Genomic DNA, 22,733 nt, shown 5'->3' on the forward strand with positions numbered 1-22,733 from the left:
AGATTGCAAAAGGAAGAGCTGTCATCTATGACAGCTGTAATCTATTGCAGCTTTTTCTGGCGGGTCTCCCGCATCATGTAAAGCTATAGCTTCAATTGAGTATACTTGAAGAAAATAAAGTTCAAAGTTCGAAGAATGCAGCCCGTTGCCATGATAGGATGCCACGTGCATCGCGAGCGTATCACCTAGTGTTCGGTTAAAGCGTTCGTAGTAGAATGCAGTGCTCGTTCGATGTGGCAATCGGTAAGTAGAACTTAAACGACTTCGGAGACAAAAGCGCTACCCCTATCACTGAAACGTTCTAGTGCCATGATGACGAATGAAGCGGTCGAAAGAGGCGAGGTCCCGCACTGCAGCGGCTGGTAAAGCAGCTGTTTTGGCGAAGCGTGTCAGCTGATCAACAGCAACTATTATTCACTGATTTCCATCCGCTATTGCTGACGCCATCTAGCAACAATGTTACGAGTTGCAACGACGAGACAGCGTGATGACCAGCACTAGAAGGAAACCATCGACCAACAGCGCGCGCCGATTGGCTGGTCCCAAGTGATATGACTCAACCAGCTACGCGGGATAGGCTATGAATCGGGCGGTAGCTGGAAAAAACCTAAAAAGAAATTTTGAACATCAAAGAGAACATATAAAATGCTGCTAGGAGAAGGAGGGTGCTCTTTAGAACAACAAGAAGAACAAAAACAGCAACAATAATAATAACTAATAAAACGGCTTAGACAATCAGCCTTAGGCCATGCTATTTCACCTAAACATGGTGTTCCAGGCAAAAAGTGGGGAGTGTCATTGAAAAAAAAAATGCGGGAGGATCAAATACGTGGATGACACTGTTGCTACGGCCGTTCACCGGACCTTGTGCAAATGCTATTTTGAACGGCGCTATCTACCATTTATGATAACCCTGCAAAGGTAAGGTTCCAAACACTTCCCTGGCAGTTCTTGACCGCTATTTTACTTGTCTCTCTTATGCCAAGGCCAGAGACGCACTTATCAGGTTGAGCTCTCCAACTTCCATTGAGCTATATAACATCTCTCTTCTTTCCCGATAAGAGGAAAAACGGAGGAAAAGAAATGTCTGGCAAAGGGGCTCAGCTTTGGAATGACGACAGAGAATTGCGCGACTGCTGTGACGCAGCTGACATGTGGTGACATCGACACGGCAGCGTAACTGTTGGAAATCTTCAATGCAACTCGAGTCAGACATGCTATACCGTTGCGCCACCGAGTCATCTTCAATGCAACACTGGTTTAACCGGTAAAGAAGTAGTGAAACCACTTACGCTCATGCTACCAGAGACGTCAAGAACCAGCACGACCACTGGGAGGAGATGCCTGTCGCGCTTAACCTCTCCGAATGATGTCCTAATTTTATTGGTCAGGTAGAGATGCGGCCGCCTGTACCACAAGAGGCGGTCAAGCACTCAAGGTTAGGTGTGAGAGAAGAGGTCTGTTCCACATCAAGGGAATTAGAACATTTTGTTAATATTTAGGCCCGGCCATGCCGAGTACGTTTATTCAAAGAACAGTGAAATGTTATTTGGTTAAAGCTTCTAATCAGCATCAGAATTATCAATTAGCAATAGCTCTGCTGAACTATTCACGAATGAAACTTTCTTCCATCTTATCAAAAATTCTACTTGAAGATAATCCGTTAAACATCCCGCGATTCAAGTAGAATTTTGAGCCATCAAGCCCAGTGTAGAACATGAATGATACGTTCGGCATTAGAGAGTTAGATGGGAGGGAGCGTTTATGTCGGGTTAGAAAATTAGAGGCACCCGCTCAAGTGCTACACGTGTAAGCGGGAAGGGAAATAGGGCAAAGAGATGGTAGAATAAGCAGACTCGCTCCAGAGCTTTGAATGAGAGACAGGAAGGAGAGAAATTGGAAAATATAATGGTCGCATCGGTGTAAAGGTAGTGATAGAAAACAGTACAAAAAAGAGAAAGAAAACAACGAGGAAAAAACAATACTTCTACAAAGCACACTAGAGAGCCCCAAAATGAGGTCGCTATCGAGTGAACTCTGTAAAGGAGTAGCTGCAGAGTTCGCGTCACAATGGTTATACTTACTTGAGAGCCTTAAAGGCTACGCTTCGACATTTTATTGCGATAGCAATTAAAAGTCGCAGTTTCACCTGAAAGGCGAAGCATCAATTGCGATAGCAAATTTTTAGAGAGCTATACGGAGTAATGATATTAGCTTTATCAGCTGTATAAACTTGGACATGCAGCAGCACCGGCAACAGGCAGAACTGTTGTCGACGCCGTCGGCGTTTAGCCCGCGTTCGCTCAAAATGCGTGCGGCGTTGGTGACTGTTGCCGGAGCCTCTGATATAAATAGGCACTTGGTGCCGCAGCTAAACGTCGCCTCCCTTCCCTCCCCCCCTCCCCCACGGTCTCTCGCGCGTAGGAAGAAGGCGCGTTTGCTCTACATATATGGTGATTGTAAAGGAGGAAAGAGACGCCTACTTCTGCAGCCCGTAAGCGAGCACGGCGCAGAACGCGCGTTTGTTCTCTGCCGTGCGTTCACTCCCCGTGAAAGCGCGCGCCCCTCGCGCCCTTTCACTCGCACATACAGCGTTCGGCGCGCGGCGGCGATTTCATCTCCATTGACGTCATACGGAACCTCACGGCGACGGCGACGGCGACAGCGACGGCGACGGCGACGCCGACGGCAGAAATCTGCTTTTGAGTGTCCATATAATTGCTATCGCAATAATATGGACACTCCAAAGCGGATTTCTGCCGTCGGCGTCGTCATCGCCGTGAGGTTCCGTATGACGTCAACGGCGATGAAATCGTCGCCGCGCTCCGGACGCTGTATATGCGAGTGAAAGGGCGCGAGGGACGCGCGCTTTCACGTGAACCGAACGCACGTCGGAGAGCAAACGCACGTCCTGCGCCGTGCTCTCTGAAGGGCTGCAGAATTAAGCGTCTCTTTCCTCCTTTACGATCACCATATATAGAGAGCAAACGCAACTTCTTCCGTCGCGCGAAAGGTCTTGAGGGGAGGGGAGGCGACGTTTAGCTGCGGCATCCAAATGCGTATTTATATAAAAACGTTGCGAGGCGAGAAGGCAGAATTAAGCGTCTCTTCCTTATGTATAATAAACACCTCCGAGAAGGTGGGTAAGATATCCAACGCTGCTCGACGAGTGTCCCATTCTGCTCTCGTCGAAAACCTCCGAGCCACCCCCAGAGGCATCGGCAACAGTCACCAACGCCGAGCACGTTCGGTGCAAACGCGGGCAAAACGCCGACGGCGTCGACAACAGTTCTGCGCGTTGCTGGTGCTGCTGCATGTCCAAGTTTATACAGCTGATAAAACTACTATCCTTACTCCGTATAGCTCTCTACTAATTTGCTATCGCAATTGATGCTTCGCCTTTCGGGTGAAACTGCGACAATTTTTTCTATGATTCACATGACAAGCTACGTCGGTAGTGCTTAAAGTCAGGGGGGGGGGGGGGGGGGGGGGGGGGAGTCGGGAGCCACGCGGGCAACCGACTGGAAATTACTCGAACATACAAATTCTGCCAGCCCAGCCGCCACACCACGCGAGCATCATTAACGGTGTTCGCGGTCGATGTTCTGGTGCAAGATCGTGGTAAGACTCAGCAATGCGATTCCATGGTAATTTGTTATGTCGCCGTATGTGCACATTAAAGAATAATTTGCGAGGTATATAACGCAGCCGTTACAATCTAGCCGAACATGTATAGAAATTCTTGATCCCCTTGTGCATTAGAATGCACATTGCCCTTAACCGCTTTTTAAGTTAACTGGGGAGCCCCCCTCCCGATTGTGTAAAATATGTATTCCTGACAAGCAGTACAGGATGAATGTGGCACTGTACGGCATTCATTTGAACAAGATATTGTCGTGATCTTTATCGCACATCGAAGATCGATGCAATTTAATCTCGAGCACATTAGCGAAATCAAGCAATTCAACATTGACGCTAATTGCTGCTAAACAAGGCGGCTCGCTTCGTCAGAAAAATCAGCTACTTGCGAACATCAAGCGTAACAGAAATAAAATCGTCAATTAATATAGGTAGTCTCGAGAAACCCAGACAACTCCCACTTCCGTCCTTTTTTCAGAAGCTTTACTACGATGAGTCGTCAAGCGCTACCCTATACATATCAGACCAGCCCATCGTGTGTCCTCGCGACTCGAACAACTTAAAGCAGAACCTATCTTCACCGGTGCTAATCTGGGCCCGCATTCACAAAAAGCTCTGACGCATAGTTGCATTCATAAGAGCGAATTCGAGCCAATCATGATGCTGGGTAAATCATTAACGAAGGCGGCCAGCCAATGGCAAAAGAGCATTTACGAACGTAAATCTTTGTGAATTCGGCCCCTGTTTTTTTTTTCTTTTTTTTTTCACTGCTAATTTCTGAATTCCGTCAATGGAATTCACTCCTGGCTGACAGCGCATGTATTGCCGATAACGACACATTTGTAAACTTTGTGAAGCCTTTCCTAACACTCAAAACTTATATTTGTTAGTACTACTTACACAATTTTTATGATCGTCTGACACATTCAGTTCCGTTGCAATGTATAATTATCGCTTTTCTTGCTGTAGTAATTTAGTTTGTATGCTCAGAGGCTAAGTTAACGTGTTTTATTTAACATTCATTACGGTATCTTTACAGAAATATCATTCAGAAATACAGGTTTCTGTCAGAGTGCATATTACATTCAGTTTGGCCGTATTTGACGTCCTAATTAAGATAGTTCGGACTTTTGCTTTCCTTTTTTCTTTTGATACAAAGCAAAACTTCTCCGTTTCCTTGTACTTAGAGCGGAGCTCCACCCTATTTCCTAATTGCCGTTACAACTGCACAAGAGAGAACAACGGTGAAAAGTTTAAACTATAGCTACGAATGCCATGAAATTAAAAGGTTGAGCTTCAAATTTGGCTACGTCTATTGCACACCAAGAAATTGAACGACATTTCATGTCGGAATATGTTTTGCATGGTACGAATGACAGAAAAAAAATACGTAACGTGAGATTTCGAAACATGAGAATATACACACTTTCTGAAGTCTTCATTTTGTCTTATCACTTCCCACGCGGACATGCCCTTGCAAAACCTGTTTTGCTTGGTCGGTGCAAACGAATTGTGCTTGCGAGTTCTCTTGACGTTATCGCAAAAGTGATTGACCTGCAAAATATAACAAAGGAACATGAAATAAAAGGACTTCACAGAAAATAGTATACGCCAGTTGGCAAACCATCGTTTGAGAGCGTCCCGCTTTTAGTACGCTCAATTGAAGCAGCCGCCCGAGTGCAGTAATTTCGACACTTAATTAAGCCGCAGTGTGAAAGGCTGCTATAATAATTTCCTGGAAACTGCAACGACAAAGCGAATTTTCTGTTTCAGAGATGTGAACATAGAACTAATTAGTTCTATGTTCACATCTCTGAAACAGAAAATTCGCTTTGTCCAAAAGGATTCACATTACGTAGTTTTTTTTTTTTTTTTTTTGCTGTAGATTGGATATATGTTGTTTTCGTTTTGCTGAGAGCACTGCGTGCGTACTTTGTTGTTCCAATATGTATGTGAACTTCTACCATCAACTTGTGTGCTTTTTCGTGATTTCATTGAATAAAGCTTTTGCTAGGCGTCCATCTCACAAAATGCGCTACTTGCAAGCGAATTGTTATATTCTGTATTATTGATTTCCTAACAGCACGCCCCAGAAGGCACCTATATCAAAGTTTGTATTGATATCAAAACTTGAATTATTAGAACGTGTGGCGCCTGTTACAATTGCACTCGATGCATTTGGAACGAAAACGCTAAGTTAATGAAATCACCACTATTTGTGGGATGCTTCCGTCAGATCTTGCTTCTAACAGGTTCGGTGGAAGAACTTAAAAGCAGAGCTACTTAACACGACGTTGCTTACACTTACATTGCTCACGTAGGGCATGAACATGACAGACGATTCGACAGTGCTGTTCCGTGGCTTGAAGACTCGAATCAGGCAGTCTTGACGGAATTGGCAGTTTTTATTTATCTTGCAGTTATTGCCTGTCGGAGTTGTTGCCGTGAAACGAATTCTTTCCGAACAAGAATTCAGTTTTACCTGGAGTGAAAACATACAAGCACTGAACACGAGCGTACCTGCTCTTCCAACGTTTTTCACTCCGTACTCATTGAGTGTAGTGTGCATGAAACCAGCACACCGCGGCTATATGGTAGTCTTACTACTTTTAATCACTGGTAATGCACTTTATATCTTTTTAGCCTAACGTGCGACAATCTACCATACATTGTAAGACAGTCAATTAGCGTAGGAAGCTAGATAGGTAGAACCTAAATGTTGTTAGTTGCTCTGACAATTTAGAATGTATCCGATTCCTGCCTAAATTGACTCTTTTAATAGAGGGATTTGCGACAAAACATATGTAGCAATAAAATTGAGCGAAAATACATATGAAATTAAAACATGCAGCCCTGCGTGATGCAGGCACTGTAGAAAATGAGTTTGCGCATTTGTCGTCGATTATCCAACGGTTATAGCTCCTGGAATCAGGCTCAAGTTTGGCCTTTCTGAGGATCTTGTGCCTATATCTCGAAAACCAGAGCATGCACAGACAGAATGTAATGAGTTTCCGTCATAAACGCAAGCTTCACTGTCAGTTGGCTTCATACGGTTCTTACCGAAAATCAAGCCTCCTGAATTTTTTTGACTTGTTCTGATCATTTGTTTTTATAATACCCAAAATAGTGTTTCTGATCTATTCATTGCATTATTGCTTAGCATAAAATCTCGTTTTTATTTAGCTATATTTTCTCTGCAGTAAGATTTATTTCACTGTGAAACTTCATTCATCTGACGTTCCTTTACGAGAATAAGGACCTCCCTTTGTATATATTTTTGTGAAAGTTCATTTCTGATGAATGTCAAAATCAACTTTGCCCTCGTTCTCCGATTCCTACACCAATTCTCGACTTTCGACATTCACAGTTTGGCGTCAAGAGCAGGGACACTCACCATATCAGAAACTATCAATTAGCAGGAGCGATTGACAGCTTGAAATTGGAGTGGTTGGTGAAATATTTTCTTTGCGCTAGCGAGAGGAAACACCTTGGACGACGACGAACACAAAGGCACTGAACATTGCGCTTCAGCTTTTCGGCGCCGTTCCTTCGAGTTCGTCCTAGCCCGAGTTGTTTCCTCACGCTAGTGATTCTGGAGATTAAATCTGGAGATTAAATCTGGAGACAAATCTGGAGATTAAATTAATGCTTCTTCAGGGCCACAAATTTGCTCTTGATTTTTTAAAAATTATTCCTTTGGAGCGTACACCAGCTACCAGAACGGAAAAGACGAGCAATACATCGTTGCTACTCTAAATTTCAAGCTAAGCCTTTATGTTGGTGCTGCCAAACATCCAAAATGCTAAAGTCTAGCTAGGGAGAATTTTCATACTGACAACCACAGGCTCACCTTGTTGCTGTCACAGTAGGTCAGCGGGTACTCGTCATCGTCTCGGCTACCGAACTCGTCGAACACACCATACCTGTAGTGGGCCCACTCGTGGACAAACACATACGCTGCCGCCGAAAAAGAAAACGGTTTTGTGAAAATCAACCTGAGCGTTTAGAGAGTGATTGACACTGGAGAGCTCAGTTTGCCAGCAGCAAATAGTAGATATTACGAAAGATCGAGTCAAACCGGTATGGCCAGTAGTCAAACGCTGTTCAGGTTAATCACACACCAACCAGAAGCCACACATAGTGCTCAGATTCACTGCAGCAGACGACAGGCACACCTAGCGGTAGGCCACGCAGCTGCAAAATGCATGCCGGCAATTCGAGAACCGCGACGCGACACGCTGGGATTACTGACCCAGTGGTCTTATTTGTATTTAATAACTGCCAAAACTCTTTGGAAATGCAGCCGCGCGCAGCGTTTTTGCGCTTCAGTGCATAAAACGACGTTTTGGTAGAAAGTAACTGGAACGCCAATGCATTTCTCCGCAAAGTTCGGGCATTCATATCTCGAAACTGCTGTCATCCTCAGAATTCGTTCCAAGTGCATCCGCCTTGCGAACTCCGCGGCTAGAAGTTGTAAATTTGAATATGGTCCATAAAGTAATTAGTGAGAAACTTAATTAGTTATTTTGCTAATTAGTCGATTATGCATTTCAATTGTTTGTGCAAGTAATGTCCACCTCCTCGAGTAGACCAGCTCATGAACTGGAATTGGGCTATCTGCCACAGGCAACCTTTAAAAATTGTTTAAAGTGGTTCCTGAAACACCCGGTTATAGGCAAGGTGACAATGCACGGTGTTCGAGCGCGACTCCAGCGAGCTTACATTTCCGCATATTTAGACATTACACGGCGACTTGCCTGGATTCGCATACTTCGCCGTGGTAGATGCGTTCAGTTCGGCGAGGAATTCAGAAGAGAGCTGGATGAATTCGCCACGGTGACCACACGGTTTCACTTGCTTTGTGAAATGATGGTACCCTTGGGTTGACGAAGAAAGGCTGACGCGAACGTCGCTCTTGTGAAGAATGTTCCAAGAGATTTTCCGGGCGTTCTTTCTCTCTGGCCACGTGTGCGGGATGTCGATGACCACGCGCTTGAAATACACACGCCCCCTCGTAGCTCGGTTCAGGAAATCGGACGAGGATTGAAGCAAAGCCTGCGTAATGCATCACACATGATAACGCACGGCGTGCAGACGCATGGACGTCGACGTGTACGTGTAAGATGCTCGTTGCATTTTTGTTGTCGGGGTACAATAAAACGATGATATCAAACTTCATCTCGACGGTATTGCGTAGCGCGCGAAAAGTAGGAAAAAAAAAAAAAAAACGACAGAGAAGAGTAAAGAGCGCTCTTTACTCGTCTTTGTCTTTTTTTTTTTTGCCTACTTTTCGCGCGCTACGCAACACTGCCATTATGAACTACGACCAATTCGCCCAAGTTTCTACCCTAATTCAGCTCGAAGTCAACTTTGATGTCGCCAATCAGATACATGTTAAAGGACTAAATGTTCTCCTTGGGCAACCCATTTGAGTGGAGCACACTCTATGCTATCAGGTGTTGTAATAGCGCAATTCTGACCGTTGTAAGCACTTTACGATTTTATTATAGTACGAAAACATCCGCGATATTTTGCAAGAAATTAAAGCTGCAAGTTTACAAATCCGTACCTTCGTACCACAGACCTATACTGTATCTAATAAAGCAAATATAACGTCAACAAATATGTTTGTGTTATTTTGGAGCACAAAAACATTATATGGTTTTATGTGCAAAAACCAATATGTGATTATGAGTCTAACGCCCTCACAGAAATGGTGGCGCCGCGGATGGGAATGGAACCCGCGACCTCGTGCTTAGCAGGGCAACTGCGCTGCTGCTAAGCATCAACACCGGTTATTGTGTAGCTTATAGGTAGATAGTTGCATTATATGGGTCAGTTTTTCCCAAGTCCTAACTAAAACTAAGCGGTGTATTTCAGAGTGGTATATAATGCAGCAATCTTGCTCGCTTTGCACGTCCTATTTATGACCCGCCGCGCTGTAGCCTCGGGCTACGGCGTTGGGCTGGTGAGCTCGAGGTCGAGGGATCGATGCCTGCCGTGGCGGCGGCATTTCGACGGGGGCACGCACAAAAAAAAAAAAAAAACATAAAAGAACTCACACGTGAACTTAGATTTAGGCGCACGTTAAAAAACCCCAGGTACGGTCAAACTTAATCCGGACTCCCCTATCACGGCGTGATTCATAATGAAATCGTGGTTTCGGCACGCAAAACCCAAGAATTTCATATTTTTTACGTCCTCACGCAGAATAAAGTTTACATTCATTTTTTACGACCATCTAGTATTATTGTGTATTCAGGGAGATGCAAACTTGATGCCCAACTTTTCTAAAATATTGCGTTTCGGCACTTTCCATCAAAAATTGAAGGTTTGAATATAAGAAAGGCGGCCTCCAGCCACTAATGAAGTCGTGTGCCGCAGCGCGGTTCCTAAATATAGGCACTGCCAATCGCGATAGGAAGCGTAATATTAAAAGGACACTAAAGAATAGCGTAGCTTGCACTTGAGGCGCAATGCTAAAGAGACAGTGGAGCTGATGGGCACTTAGCTGGTCCTGGCTTTTTGGCTAGGCTAAGCACGACTAAGTCATCCCCAGCATTTTCCGGAATTTATTAATTATTGATCTATTATCAATTAGCTATTGATTGGCTATCGATGACTGACTAGGCTTTAGTAGTCACAACCATGCTTAGCTAGACTTAGCCAGGCTGAACTTCGCAAGTTCACAGGGGTATGCGCCATTGCGCTTGGACACTTTCTGCACTACCGCCAGGATCGGCCCAAATTTTCTGTTAAAAAGAGATACATAGAAAATTACGCTCCTGCAAAATCAAAGCGGTAACGCTTGCAGTAAGAGGAAGCCTGAAAAGAAAAGGGGCGGGGGGAGGGGGTGTTCAGGAAAGGTGCAACAACGAAAACGGTGTTGACGTTGTCCCGAAGTTCCCGCACCAGCTGAGGGTGTGGCGTGCAATTCAAAATAGGAAAGCTAGGCGGCCATTTTCACCACTCACCAAATGAAGGAAAATAGTTATCAGGGAATGCGTGTTTTAATTTCGCCTTTCAGCGTACCGTTAAGGAAGACCATCACCTATTGGCAAAGAGTTTTCGGGAAAAATATTTAAAAAATAAATAAAACGCTTTGCAGAAAGGGAGTGACTACAGTGAGGGCCCCCTCCCTATAGCAGCAACGGCGCGCCCAAAGGAGCCCCTATGTCGCAAGGTGACCAAAAGGGAGGCTGACCGCGCTGGGAGTACATTTGATGACGTTATGACTATTAACCCGCAGAAAAAAATGACACGATGTAGATCTTTGAGCATCTTCCTTCTTGCAACAACCGCATGTCTGCGTGAACAAAGCGCTTAACTTATAAAGCATTATACTGCGATGAAAAAAATATAAAGAAAAAATGACAAGACGAAACGCCAATAAAACGTAACATGCGCTGCTTGCCTTGACGTTTTCGACAATGGACTCGTTGTAAGGGACATCTTTGTCGATGGTGACAACAAGATTCGTATAGCCGCCGTCCGAGGTGTCTATCTCCAGCGAGGTCACTGTCCTCAAGACGCAGTAGTAGAGGTAGATGATTGCTGCTAACGTGCTAAACATAGCGGACAAAGAACGCTGTACAACCTTAACAGAAGATGTCGCCGCAAAATGTCACCGGTGAAGTGAACTATGTGAGACAGGACTACACTGACTCTGGCCCATACGAGCGGGCTGCTGAATGGAGTGCTTGAAATGACGTAGTTCGGGTGAGGGTTGTGTATTACTGAGGTCGCCGCTCTGCGTGTCACGTCACCTTACAGTCGCTGTTTATTATTCGCGCGTAGCTCCCGTCGGTTGTATTTCGAGCTGCCGGCGGATGTCCATGTGTAAGTCGGAAAAACCAATGTAAACGGTGAGAGAAGATACACCTCTCTTGTAAAAACAGGAAGTGTTGAGGGTTTTAACGCGACAGCGTTAAGGGCCCCAGTGTCGCAAAAAAAAAAGCCGGTGTCGGCGCCGACCGTCGTTTGGCGAAAAATCATTCCGAACCACAACCACGCAGGCCCTCCGTAGGCACTAAATACTTCTTTTACAACTAAAGTTGCTCACACTTTGTCTTACGTTATTTACAAAGTTGTTCTTCGGAATTTTGAGAACGACAGCCCGCAAACAAACGTCATGAAACAAAAAAAGACGGCAGATCCCACGCCTTATGGGAATCAATGTTATGCGAAGCAGTGTGCGGGGAGCCTACCAAATTAACGAAACGACCATGAGAGCACCAAGATGTAGACGGCTCTTTCATGACCTACATGACCTCCTCAGGAGTCCCTTTAGCTACACCTACAAGACCTTAAGGTCTCGTAGGTGCCTTAGTCATGCTCATGACTTCGACCATCAACCTTTAGCATTTTGCTTCACTTAGTACCACATTCGAACCCATTCCATTGGTTTTTGAGTGTTAATCTTTTTTCGCGGAGCCACTCATTTTTGCTGAGTTATGCTCATAACTACGACTTCTAGCAGCGTCCTCTAGTGTTTCCTTCACTTAGTACCCACGTCAGAACCCATTCCAGAGGTTTTTGAGTGTTAATGTTTTTCGCTGGGTCATTGTCATGACCTACATGACACGCATGTCATGACATTTATGTCATCACCTGTCACTTATGTTCGTCATACACTCCTGTCATACTATGCCAATTTTGGTAACTACCAAGTCAACTAAACGACCATGAGAGCACCAATACGTAGGCGGCTGTTTCATGACCTACATGACACGCATGTTATGACATTCATGTCATGACATATAATTTATGTTCGTCATATACTCTTGTCATAGTATGCCCATTTTGGTACATACCTAGTTAACGAAACGACCATGAGAGAGAAAGAGAGAGAAAATGATTTAATGAAAGGCAGGGAGGTCAACCAGGACTGAGCCCAGTTGGCTACCCTACACTGGGGGAATGGAAGAGGGGACCATGAGAGCACAAAGTAGTAGGCGGCTAGATAGATAGATAGATAGATAGATAGATAGATAGATAGATAGATAGATAGATAGATAGATAGATAGAGATAGATAGATAGATAGATAGATAGATAGATAGATAGATAGATAGATAGATAGATAGATAGATAGATAGATAGATAGATAGATACTGTCAAAGTAGCAAATGTTCGCCAAGCAATGCTTCGCATTTAACACCTACAGCGCATGTCGTTTATGTTAAATCTTCTCAGACTGAAATGTTAAATGTGCGAAACAATAACAGGAGATCAGCCGACGCAAGACGCCACGTTTCTACCAGAAAGCTCACCTTGGCGCATAGTGTTCACCGGCAGTGTTTGCCGGTAAACATTACGGTTCAATAAGCTGCAGTTGCCGGGAAGCGTGAGAAGCAGTCAAGGATCTTTGAATGCTATCGCGTGCCATCTTAACCCTTTCAGGCCCAAATTAATTCTGTTCAATGTAAAAAATTGGTCTTTACAATTTGAGATGTGCATGATCGTGGTAGCCAAAAAAATTTAAAAATCTGTGCTCACACTTTTCAATCAAAACTTACTTAATGATTCCAAATGGAATCAGCGGGACTTGGTGGACTTGAAATGCGTAGTTTCAAGGAATACGTGAAAAGTCTATTTTAGATAAAACTTAGATTTGGCAGCAGCGGCAGCAGGCTTGCAACGTCGCTCACAATCATCCTTCTACTGATCGCAGATACCACCAGTGCCGATACGTGCGTGAAGAAGTTGGGGGCAACAACACTCGTTTTTTCCATGGGGGACGGCGACGGTCTTAATAGTCTGTGACGTCACTCCGGAAGGCGACTGTGCCGCCAGGGACCATCAGCATTTCTACAGGACCATCGGCTGGCACCGTCCATTTGGCAGCAGCGGCAGCAGGCTTGCAACGTCGCTCACAATCATCCTTCTACACGCATAAGCTCATATCAACAGCATAAAATCACAAAAAACTGAGCAAAGCTCCACCAACAATACAAGGCTCCTGACGCGATAATGATTCTGCACGTAACACGCGCCCAAAACATGGCCAAGTACGGCATGAAAACACCGTTTGAGCGCGAACAAACACGCGATTTAGTCAGTGAGGTAACGTCAATCGAAAATGTATCGCGTGAGTAGTCGGGGCCGCTACGTCTCAATGATTAAATTTGGAATCCTCAAGATTCGCAAAGTTCTCCGGTGCCCGCAAATACTTTTCGCCGAATAAATTTACTGCGACGGGATAGCATAACACCTAATAGTCAAAGTCCAAATGTTCGAGACAAAAATAAAATAATTGTCGTACCTCTGCACAGTGAACAGAAGAGGGGATCTCAGCGAATGGCAGGAATAGTGCAAGCGAGTCTTTTATTTTTTTCCTTCAGAGGTGACAGCACTTCCTTGAGTCTACCAGCTTGCCAGCATATGTAAAGCAAGGGCTAAATACGAGTGGTAGCGTAAGAACAACCTGTTTTTTTTTTTAACCCGGGGTTGCCCACTGAGCCACAAAATTGATGACTCCATTTGTAATCACTGGGACTTAAAGGGTAAAAAGGCGAAGCCTTAAGCATCCTCTAAATTTTTCTAATCTGTTCTTGCAGCACCGTGTGTTTACAGTAGGTACTTGTCACGGTTACCAGTGTGTTATAGATGTAAAGCGAAGTACTGTTGCGGTAACACTTTCTTGTTATAATTGTTATAAGAAATCTGTCTTTCTGTGTATTTCCATGAATGCCACATTTAGATTTTTTTACTGAACTTTAACTTTGTCGGTCACATTTTGGATCACCCCGTATTTCAGTGCAGGAAATCTAAATATGTTTTTAGTGGGTGCTCCTTACTGGTTCAAACTACAAGTTACAACAAGGTGGAGGAGTCCCTGCATATTATGCAGTTTCTTAGAAAAACTGTTTTGCAATAACTGTTAGGATTAAACGCGCTGGTGACAGACAAGTGGGCCCACTGTCTTAGACGAACGCTGAAACTTGCAGTGTGAAGAAGAAGAAGGTAAAAAATGTAACAACGCTCATGTTTGCCCATGACTAGAATGCCCATATTTTGTCAGAAGATATGTGTTTTTGCGACGACGGGGTCGCCGTTTGGCAATATATTTTCCAGCTCGGAAAGGAAATTCGAGACTTCGAAGAGGCAATAAGAAATGCAGCCAAATCTAGGTCAAATGGGAGTTGCATTGCATTTTCGATTATTCATTCATAATCGAAACCCACAAAAAGTTTTGTAACAGCCCCCCCCCCCCCCTCAAAAAAAAAAAAAACAATTCAGAAGAGGACACCGTGATGCTCATACACGAACATACGAACATCTAAAGTGCTCGTGACTACAAATGCACCTCGGAAAAAAAGTATCGTGCAGATGATGTGCGCGTCTGTGTATTCTGTTGAATGAATGACTGTTTCTTGAGCAATACAGATGGTGCAAAAGACGGGGACGATACAATTCCGCTCAGTTTTAGCAAAGAGTACATTGAAGAGAGTGGACAATGTTTTGACGATCGTGCACGGCAGCACATATCGAATAAATAAATAAATAAATAAATAAATAAATAAATAAATAAATAAATAAATAAATAAATAAATAAATAAATAAATAAATAAATAAATAAATAAATAAATAAATAAATAAATAAATAAATAAATAAATTTTAATACTAGATATGCCAGTCTAATGACAACGCACTGCAAAAAAATGTGGCTGCCGACTGTTTTTTTGCAATACTGAGTACATCTGGAGAGGATTAGACCAAACGAAAAGGGAAGTTATGAGGCATATCGCATCAAACGTAAAAGTGAAAGATGTGCCAGTATGACATCCTTGCCTTTCCACAAAAGGGAGTAATTGCTGTTCTTAGATGGCCCCCTCGATCAAGGTTGATTATGTATATAGGTACGAGTGCCCGTGTTCCCTTTTCTGTTACTTTGTCGTAGCGATTACGTTCACTATACAAAAGAACGAGCATATTGATGCGTGCGTGCCCTGGAATCAGTGATGTTGTGTCAATTTCGACCTAATATTTAGCGCTGTAAAGTGCATTCGCAACGAGAATGATCACATGAGTCTTCTAACACGCAACAATTCAAATTACTTCGGGCACGTATCACAAAGTACTCTGCACGCATCTGCAAATGTTTACTCCAACCGATACCGCAAGAGATTGGGCCAGACTTACTGCACGTAATATGATACTTCTTGCGACGCTACGCCAGAAAGAAAAATGCATTTCAAGAGCAGTGATTGGCAATGCCACGCTCGTACCTGATCACTAAACCAGCACCCAGTCGAAAGTTTAAGACAACAGCAACAAGCGTGTGGCAAGAGCAGAAAGAAGCCGTTTCTCTCGACTTATTTACCACAAGGGATACCCGTCTTTCACAAAGAAAAAGGACTGGCAATGCAATCGACAGATTGCTTGCGCGTACTTTGGGATGTTTTAAACAGTGCAAGAATTACTGCGTATAATATTGCATGAACTATCGCGTCACAGCTTCGCATTCTGGATCATACTGCCATTTTTTTTTAAATTTTGAGCATGAAATGCTTTTAGCTCCCGTTGTCGGCGACCTTCAAGTGACCTTGAGCGAAAATCCAAAGCCGTTATTCGGACACTCGAACGAGAACAAAACGAGATGTTCCGGGCAACCAGTCAAAAGTTTAGAAAATGCGGTCTGGGCCCCCTAACCCTTTGTACAGGAAAGCATTACATACGCTAGAAACTGCACAAACAAGTAACAAAAAAATATTGCTTCCGAGTTCTTCCTAATGTTTGTTCACAATATCACTGAAGCTGTAACTTCTAGTACGCTGAAGTTTAATTTTGCATTTCCAATAGCAACGTTCCGAAGGCAGATACAGGGCACCATACACTTGATTGTCATCTTTTGGAGCTGAGACAGGACTGCCTGTGCTTTTATTGCGGTAGCAATTATATGGACACTTCAACCGGTTTTTCTGCCATCGGCGTCGCCGTCGTCGTCAAGGTGAGGTGAGGTTCCGTATAAAGTCCAAGGGCGATAAAATCGTCGCCGCGCGCCGTATTCCCCCGCGCGCTATCACGGAGAGCGAACGCACGGCAGAAAGCAAACGCGACCGTCGCGCGAAAAGGCGTGGGGGTATGGGAGGGAGGGAGGCGGGGCGACGCTGTGCTGCGGCATATCTTGCAACCGGGCGCAAGGGGAACTCGCCACTCAATCTCCCACGCGAAAGCAAGAAAGCGGGAAGGCAGCGCGGGAGGGAGGGGGGCAGCTTCAGCCGGGCAAAGTACAAACGCAATAACTGCGTTTGTACTTTGCCCGGCTGTGGCGGTCGCCCGCACCGTCTCTTATCTCCACACGGCTCTGACCTTTGTATGCGCTGTGCATTCGCCGCTCAGTTTCCGTTGAAGCGATAGACCGCACGAACCTTCGCCCGCTGCGGCGGCTGAGCTTGCTGCCAACGTTTTGACAGTCGTTGTCTGCGGTCATTCAGTGTGATCTATTCATGTTTGCTTGTGCGCGCTGACACCACGCTTGTTATTTCAGTTAGTAAGTGAATGTATAAAAGTGTATGCAGCCGATAAAACTACTATCCCTACTCCGAAAAGCTCTCTGTTAATTTGCTATCGCAATTGATGCTTCGCCTTTCGGGCGAAACTGCCACATTTTTTTTTCAACACCAGCGATCCGGGAGTTCCGCGGCGCGGGTTTGCACCACCTCCTTTGAGAGATGGCGCCCCGCTGCGTGGCGCCTCCTTCAGCCGCTTTTCTTCTTCTAGCTGGGCAGCGTCCATATCGACCAGTGCGCAATATTGTGCACTGCGTGGGGTGCGGCGTGTGGTGGGGTGTGCCATTGCGAACACGCACTATAACCATTCTAAAGTTGTGGCTAGTATCATCTCCAACCAATCTGCTTTGTAGGTAATTATTTCATGCTTACATCTATTCTCGATTACTGGAGAGCCAGCCAGCAATAAGTAAACTAGAAAATTCGAGGATTCCACATGCCAGAACAGTGATATGATTATGAGGCACGCCGTATGGGAAACTCTGCAATAATTTTGGCCCCTTGGGTTCCTTTAACGAGCACCTAAATCTATGTACGCGAGCGTTTCTGCATTTCACCCACATCGAAATGCGGCTGCCGCGGCCGGGACGGAAATGCGAATACGAATGACAGGCAAATCAATATATTCTTTACTACACATGTCATGCGCTACCACAGTCTGCTCGCATCGTTCACACTTGCAGTGTAATAAATCATCCGCCATAACTACGCACTGAATACACCCTGCATATAGAGGGCAGTGTTTTGCAACCGGATCAGTACACGGTGCTTATGGTGTCACAGTAGTGGTCGCGCCCGTTGTTGTGAATTCGGGGTGGAGGATGAGAGACACACTCTTGGAGCAGACGAAGAGGAGATAAAACGTTTTATACAATATGTACGCAGATAGCTGAAAATAACGTACATGTAGCTGTAATAGCGCACCAGACCGACTGGGCGGCTGGTGGCGACTCTCTCTCCTAACAATTGGCCGGTTCTGCCTTAACAGTCGGCAGGAACGAGGCGGAACGGGTGCTGACGTCACCCGCGCCTCATTCCTTTTTCATCGCGTGAGAAATCTAGGTGCTGCGTACCACCGGACTCCACGGGAAGGGATCGGCAGTTCCGTGGAACTTTGAAGGCTGTCAGTGGATGTTTGAAGCGTAGAACAAGGGCAGCCACCTCAAACGAACGCAGGGCGGGGGAGGGAGAAAGCGCCCGTTGCCTCGATGATAGGCACGCAGCGTGGCAGAACACCGTGTCGCTGTCAGTGCGGACGTTGTTTAGTCTGCCGTCAAGCGCAGCGCTATTCCGATGGCCAAAGGAAAAACATCACTGGCTGAGCAGCTCCGGTTCCAGCCGTAACCACGATTCAATAACAGAGCGGGTGAGCTCGCGTTGACATGTCGAAAAGCGCAGTGACGTCCGGGCAGTATGGAAAGACAAATACAGTCGAGTATCTCTAGAACGAACGCCTGTACAGCGAAATTACCTGCATAACGAAGGAATAAATCTGTCCCGGTACTATTGTGAGCTGTGCGGTGCGCGACCTTTACAACGAAGTGACCTGTACAACGAAAGATTGCAGAGGGCCAACGCAGTTCATTACAAAAGCGTTCGACTGTATAAGGCGCAGACTGGACACAATTTGATTCGAAACACCTTCATCCGCAACAGAAAACTTCATCTGGGGAAGAACTCCGGCTACAATAATTAACAGCACTAAGAAGTTAACCTTAAATTAAATTTACAAAGGTGAAATTACTGCGCAGTCAGTTTTACGGAAGCTGTAGTGTAGAACTCCAGATTAATTTTGACCACATTGGGTTCTTTAACGTGCATACAGAGCAAGGTATACGAATGTGTTCGCATACTGCCAACACCACAGAGCGGCTTGCCGCCGGCCGGGAATCGTACCGTCTGTCTTCTGCTCGACAGCAGAATGCCATAGACATCGATGCACCACCGCGAGTTACAAAGGAGCCGTATAATCCCCTCATTATCCAACGTTGCGCAACCGACTTGGATTAAATTTGCCGTGCTTAAAAAGACAGGCGTAATTTTAGAAGCTCCTGGGAGCACAATTTTTATTTACAGCCTCAATGTTTCTTTTCGTAAAACAAAATGACCGTCAGTCAGAATAATTTTTGAGTACGTAACTTTCATAATTAGCCTTTCCACACCCAGCGCAGATATCGCGACTGTGCAAAGTGCTTGCGTACGAGCGTTCAAAACGGACACATCTGATTTAAAATTTTGCAAATTATAGGACATTTGCGAGCGTTCCACACATTTCTGATTCACATAATATTGGAATATCTTGAACTATATAATCTTAATGTATATATCACATAACATATATCTTAATATATATCTAATAAACGCAGCCTGAAAAATTGAAATCAATCTCATATACATAAAAATCCGAAGACACCTAAGCACTTATGCGTTGCGAATGCCAAAGTATTATTGTCCAGTTTAACGCCGCTGACCGGCCCTGCAAGCTAAGAACTCCTCGCAGGCAAGCGAGGGCGTTGAGACGCTTGGTCAATGCGTTGGTTTGGCGCGTTTTGATTTGGCCTTGACGAGGCGCAGTTAGAACGCAGGCGAGAGCTTGCGAGGACAAGGAACGCGCGGATAACACAGGCTTCCGAGAGCGAAAACGAGGGTGACTGGCGTCGCGGCGATGCCCTCTCCCCTCGCGTAACACCTGGCGCGCAAGCGCGGCAGCATGTGTGCCCTTTCGCCCGCTCTGCTCCATCGAGGCGCATTCGTGACGCGGTGTCGCAGCCAATGAGAATTTAGGTGCCGTTTACCGCTTGTCCAGACGACAGACGGCGTCATTTTAGGGGCGAAGCACCTTAGGGCCGAGCCTTGTCCCTCCCTCGCCGTCCGTAGCTCTGGTTTGCATGGAGTCCGCTAGGGGCGCTGCGGTGCACAAGGGCTATATAAGCGCTCGTTCCCGACGCGCGCTCTCTTTCTCTCTTCAGCCATGCATGATAACGGTCGCTTCTGATAACGGCGGGCCCGCTATGGACGAAAACGCGAGAGCGGCGGCTCAACTGTAAGCGGAGTCGAGGGCTCGCAAAGCTGATGCAGAACGGCGATGCAGACAACAAGCGGACCTGGAGTCTAGGGCGCGGAAAGCTGCAGCAAAACGGCAACGCCGGCAAGCGGACCCGGAGCTGAGGGCTCCCAAAGCTGCAGCAGTACGGCAACGCCGTCAAGCGAACCCGGAGCTGAGGGCTCGCGAAGCTCGCGCTTGAACCGAGCATCGGCGCCACCAACCTCAGGTAGAGAACTCTTCCGGCGTTTTGCGCCGCTTCCCACGCTCTCGCCGCCCCTGGGTCCGCTTGCCGGCGTCGCCGTGCTGCTGCACTGATCACAAGGCAGTCTTAATGAAGGGAGAACGAAGTCCGCACCTCAATACCATATACGACCAATAAAACAACATTTTATATACTGTACACATGTGTTGTCACTCATTTGCATGTTCGAGTGGGCAATGTACGGGGGATTCACGGTTACCCGAATGATCCCCCGGTGCTTCGCCCACTCATCATCATTCACTTCGTGGATATGCAGTGTTTTTTGCTCAATGGGCCACTTGGCGCTTTCGCATCAAAATATATTTCCATATTAATTAGGAGTTATTGTAGATATCAGAATATTTAGACAATTATAAATGTCGCTTACATAAAAGCTTCCGAGCCCAAAATACAAATTTTGCTGTAAAGAATCATAACAATGCAAAAAATTTTTATTCAATTGAGTTCACCAATGGCGAGATGGGAGCCTTTCTCAGTTTGACATGTAATGACACGTAATTAAATAGGGTTAAAATAATTCTGGGGCTTTACGTGCCGAAACCACGATACGATGATGAAGCACGCCGTAGTAGTGGACTTCGGATTAATTGTGACCACCTGGGGTTCTTTAAGGTGCACCGAAAGTACGCTACACGGGCGTTTTTGCATTTTCCCCTCATCGAAATGCGGCCGCTGCGAGCGGGATTTGCTCCGGCACCGTCGGGATTAGCAGCGCAATGCCAAAGCTACTACGCCATCATGGCGGCTTCAACAAGGTAGAGCCTCCTCTAAATAGCACCCAAGAAAGTCGGAACAAAACAATACCGAGACCCAAGGAGGTAAATATGCTAGCATGAGTTTAATTTAAAGTTCTTCATCGAATTATTTTATTTTTTTTCTCTGTCCCCACAATGTCACAAGAATCAATATCGCGATAATAAACCGAGCAAGAAAATGTAATGACCGCTGAGGCATCGTAGTCGACAAGCGCAATAAAGTGCTCTGAATGATACGCCATCAACTGAATGTCATAAATAAGAAAGGTTGGTGTAACCGGTTTGTCTGGATAAGCTACAGGTTTGTTCGTGCGTTTCGCGCAGCGTATCGCTTAACGCTACATGCATTTAATGTCGGGCCGGTGCAGTAGTTGTTTGTTTCAACTAGACTGACTCGTACGCTTACGTGTAGTTGGTAGACACGAAATGAACTTAATTTCTAAGCAACAAAACATCCCCATCGTTCGGCCCTAATAAAGAGAGACGCGGCGCGCACAGTGTTTCAAATTTGGCTTCCGAGATCGCGGATAAGTGTGATCTTGGAAGCCACAATCTCACTCTAGCAGTTTAACGCTGAAAGGCGGCCGTAATTACGCACTGCAATGTCCAGAGGCAAAATTTAAAAAAATCTTATGGAAGAATTCACACTGGAGAACTTGGACTAGCAAGTGAGGTTTGCCAACTTCTGTTGTTAGTCGAACGACCTTTCAGTCTGTCTGATCTCAACTACCAGGCTGGCGTCTTGTCAGTCTCCCTGGTTTCTCAAACATCTTTTGCACTGGAAATAAAGGTGCGTTATTCGTCCTAACAGTGAAGGTCGTGTTATCGTTTCTTTCACTAAGACACTTTTCTGATTCCCCATCGGGACAGATGTCGTGTAGTTGTAATTTATTTTGGACGAAGACAGGCACGTACACTTCAGCCAAACACGATGTAAGAATAAAATGCGCAATGCTATACCCGCGTGCGAAATCTGATCACACCCGCCTGATCCACCCGCCCCGCCGCGGTGGCTCAGCTAGCTAAGGCGTTGCGCTGCTGAGTACGAGGTCGCGTGATCGAATCCCGGCCGCGGCGGCCGCATTTCGATGGAGGCAAAATGCAAAATCACCCGTGCGCTTGCGTTGTAGTGCACGGTAAAGAAGCCCAGGTGGTCCAAATGAATCCGGAGCCCTCCACTATGGCGTACATAAAACTTTGTATTGAACTGTCCGTGTTAGTACTGTACCTTTCGTTTTTAGTTTTGTTCTCCATGCTATACTTGACGTTGCACTCTCGTCTCGTGTTTATCGAATTGCCGTATTTGCTTGCATGGCGACAATTTTTCTTATTCCCTATCAATCCAACTCCCCCTCCCTGTGTAATGTGCCCTTCGTCCCTTTAGGCTATCAAAATAAATACATATAGGCACAGTAAAGCTTTTGATGTATAGCGCAACTAGCACATGGACGCAGAGGAAGAACACGAGACACGAACACAGCATGTACTGCTTCCGCTATACAATAAAGGACTTCATTA

The 22,733-nt window shown here is 45.5% G+C and overlaps 1 protein-coding gene across 1 annotated transcript in view; it reads right to left on the minus strand.

Annotated features, from left to right (window-relative positions):
* Positions 1-11,212, minus strand: part of LOC125940852 (calcium-activated chloride channel regulator 1-like) — a 41,062-nt gene extending 29,850 nt beyond the window's left edge. The window contains exons 1-6 of the mRNA XM_049657461.1: positions 11,054-11,212; positions 10,452-10,464; positions 7,490-7,596; positions 5,948-6,121; positions 5,066-5,193; positions 1,293-1,407 (exon numbers count right to left, since the gene is read on the minus strand). Of these exons, the coding sequence (XP_049513418.1) occupies positions 1,293-1,407; positions 5,066-5,193; positions 5,948-6,121; positions 7,490-7,596; positions 10,452-10,464; positions 11,054-11,212 (696 nt within the window). The remainder of the gene's footprint in view (positions 1-1,292; positions 1,408-5,065; positions 5,194-5,947; positions 6,122-7,489; positions 7,597-10,451; positions 10,465-11,053) is intronic.
* Between the last annotated feature and the right edge of the window lie 11,521 nt (positions 11,213-22,733).

This window comes from Dermacentor silvarum, chromosome 10 (genome assembly GCF_013339745.2).
Source record: "Dermacentor silvarum isolate Dsil-2018 chromosome 10, BIME_Dsil_1.4, whole genome shotgun sequence".
Taxonomy (NCBI): Eukaryota; Metazoa; Arthropoda; class Arachnida; order Ixodida; family Ixodidae; genus Dermacentor; species Dermacentor silvarum.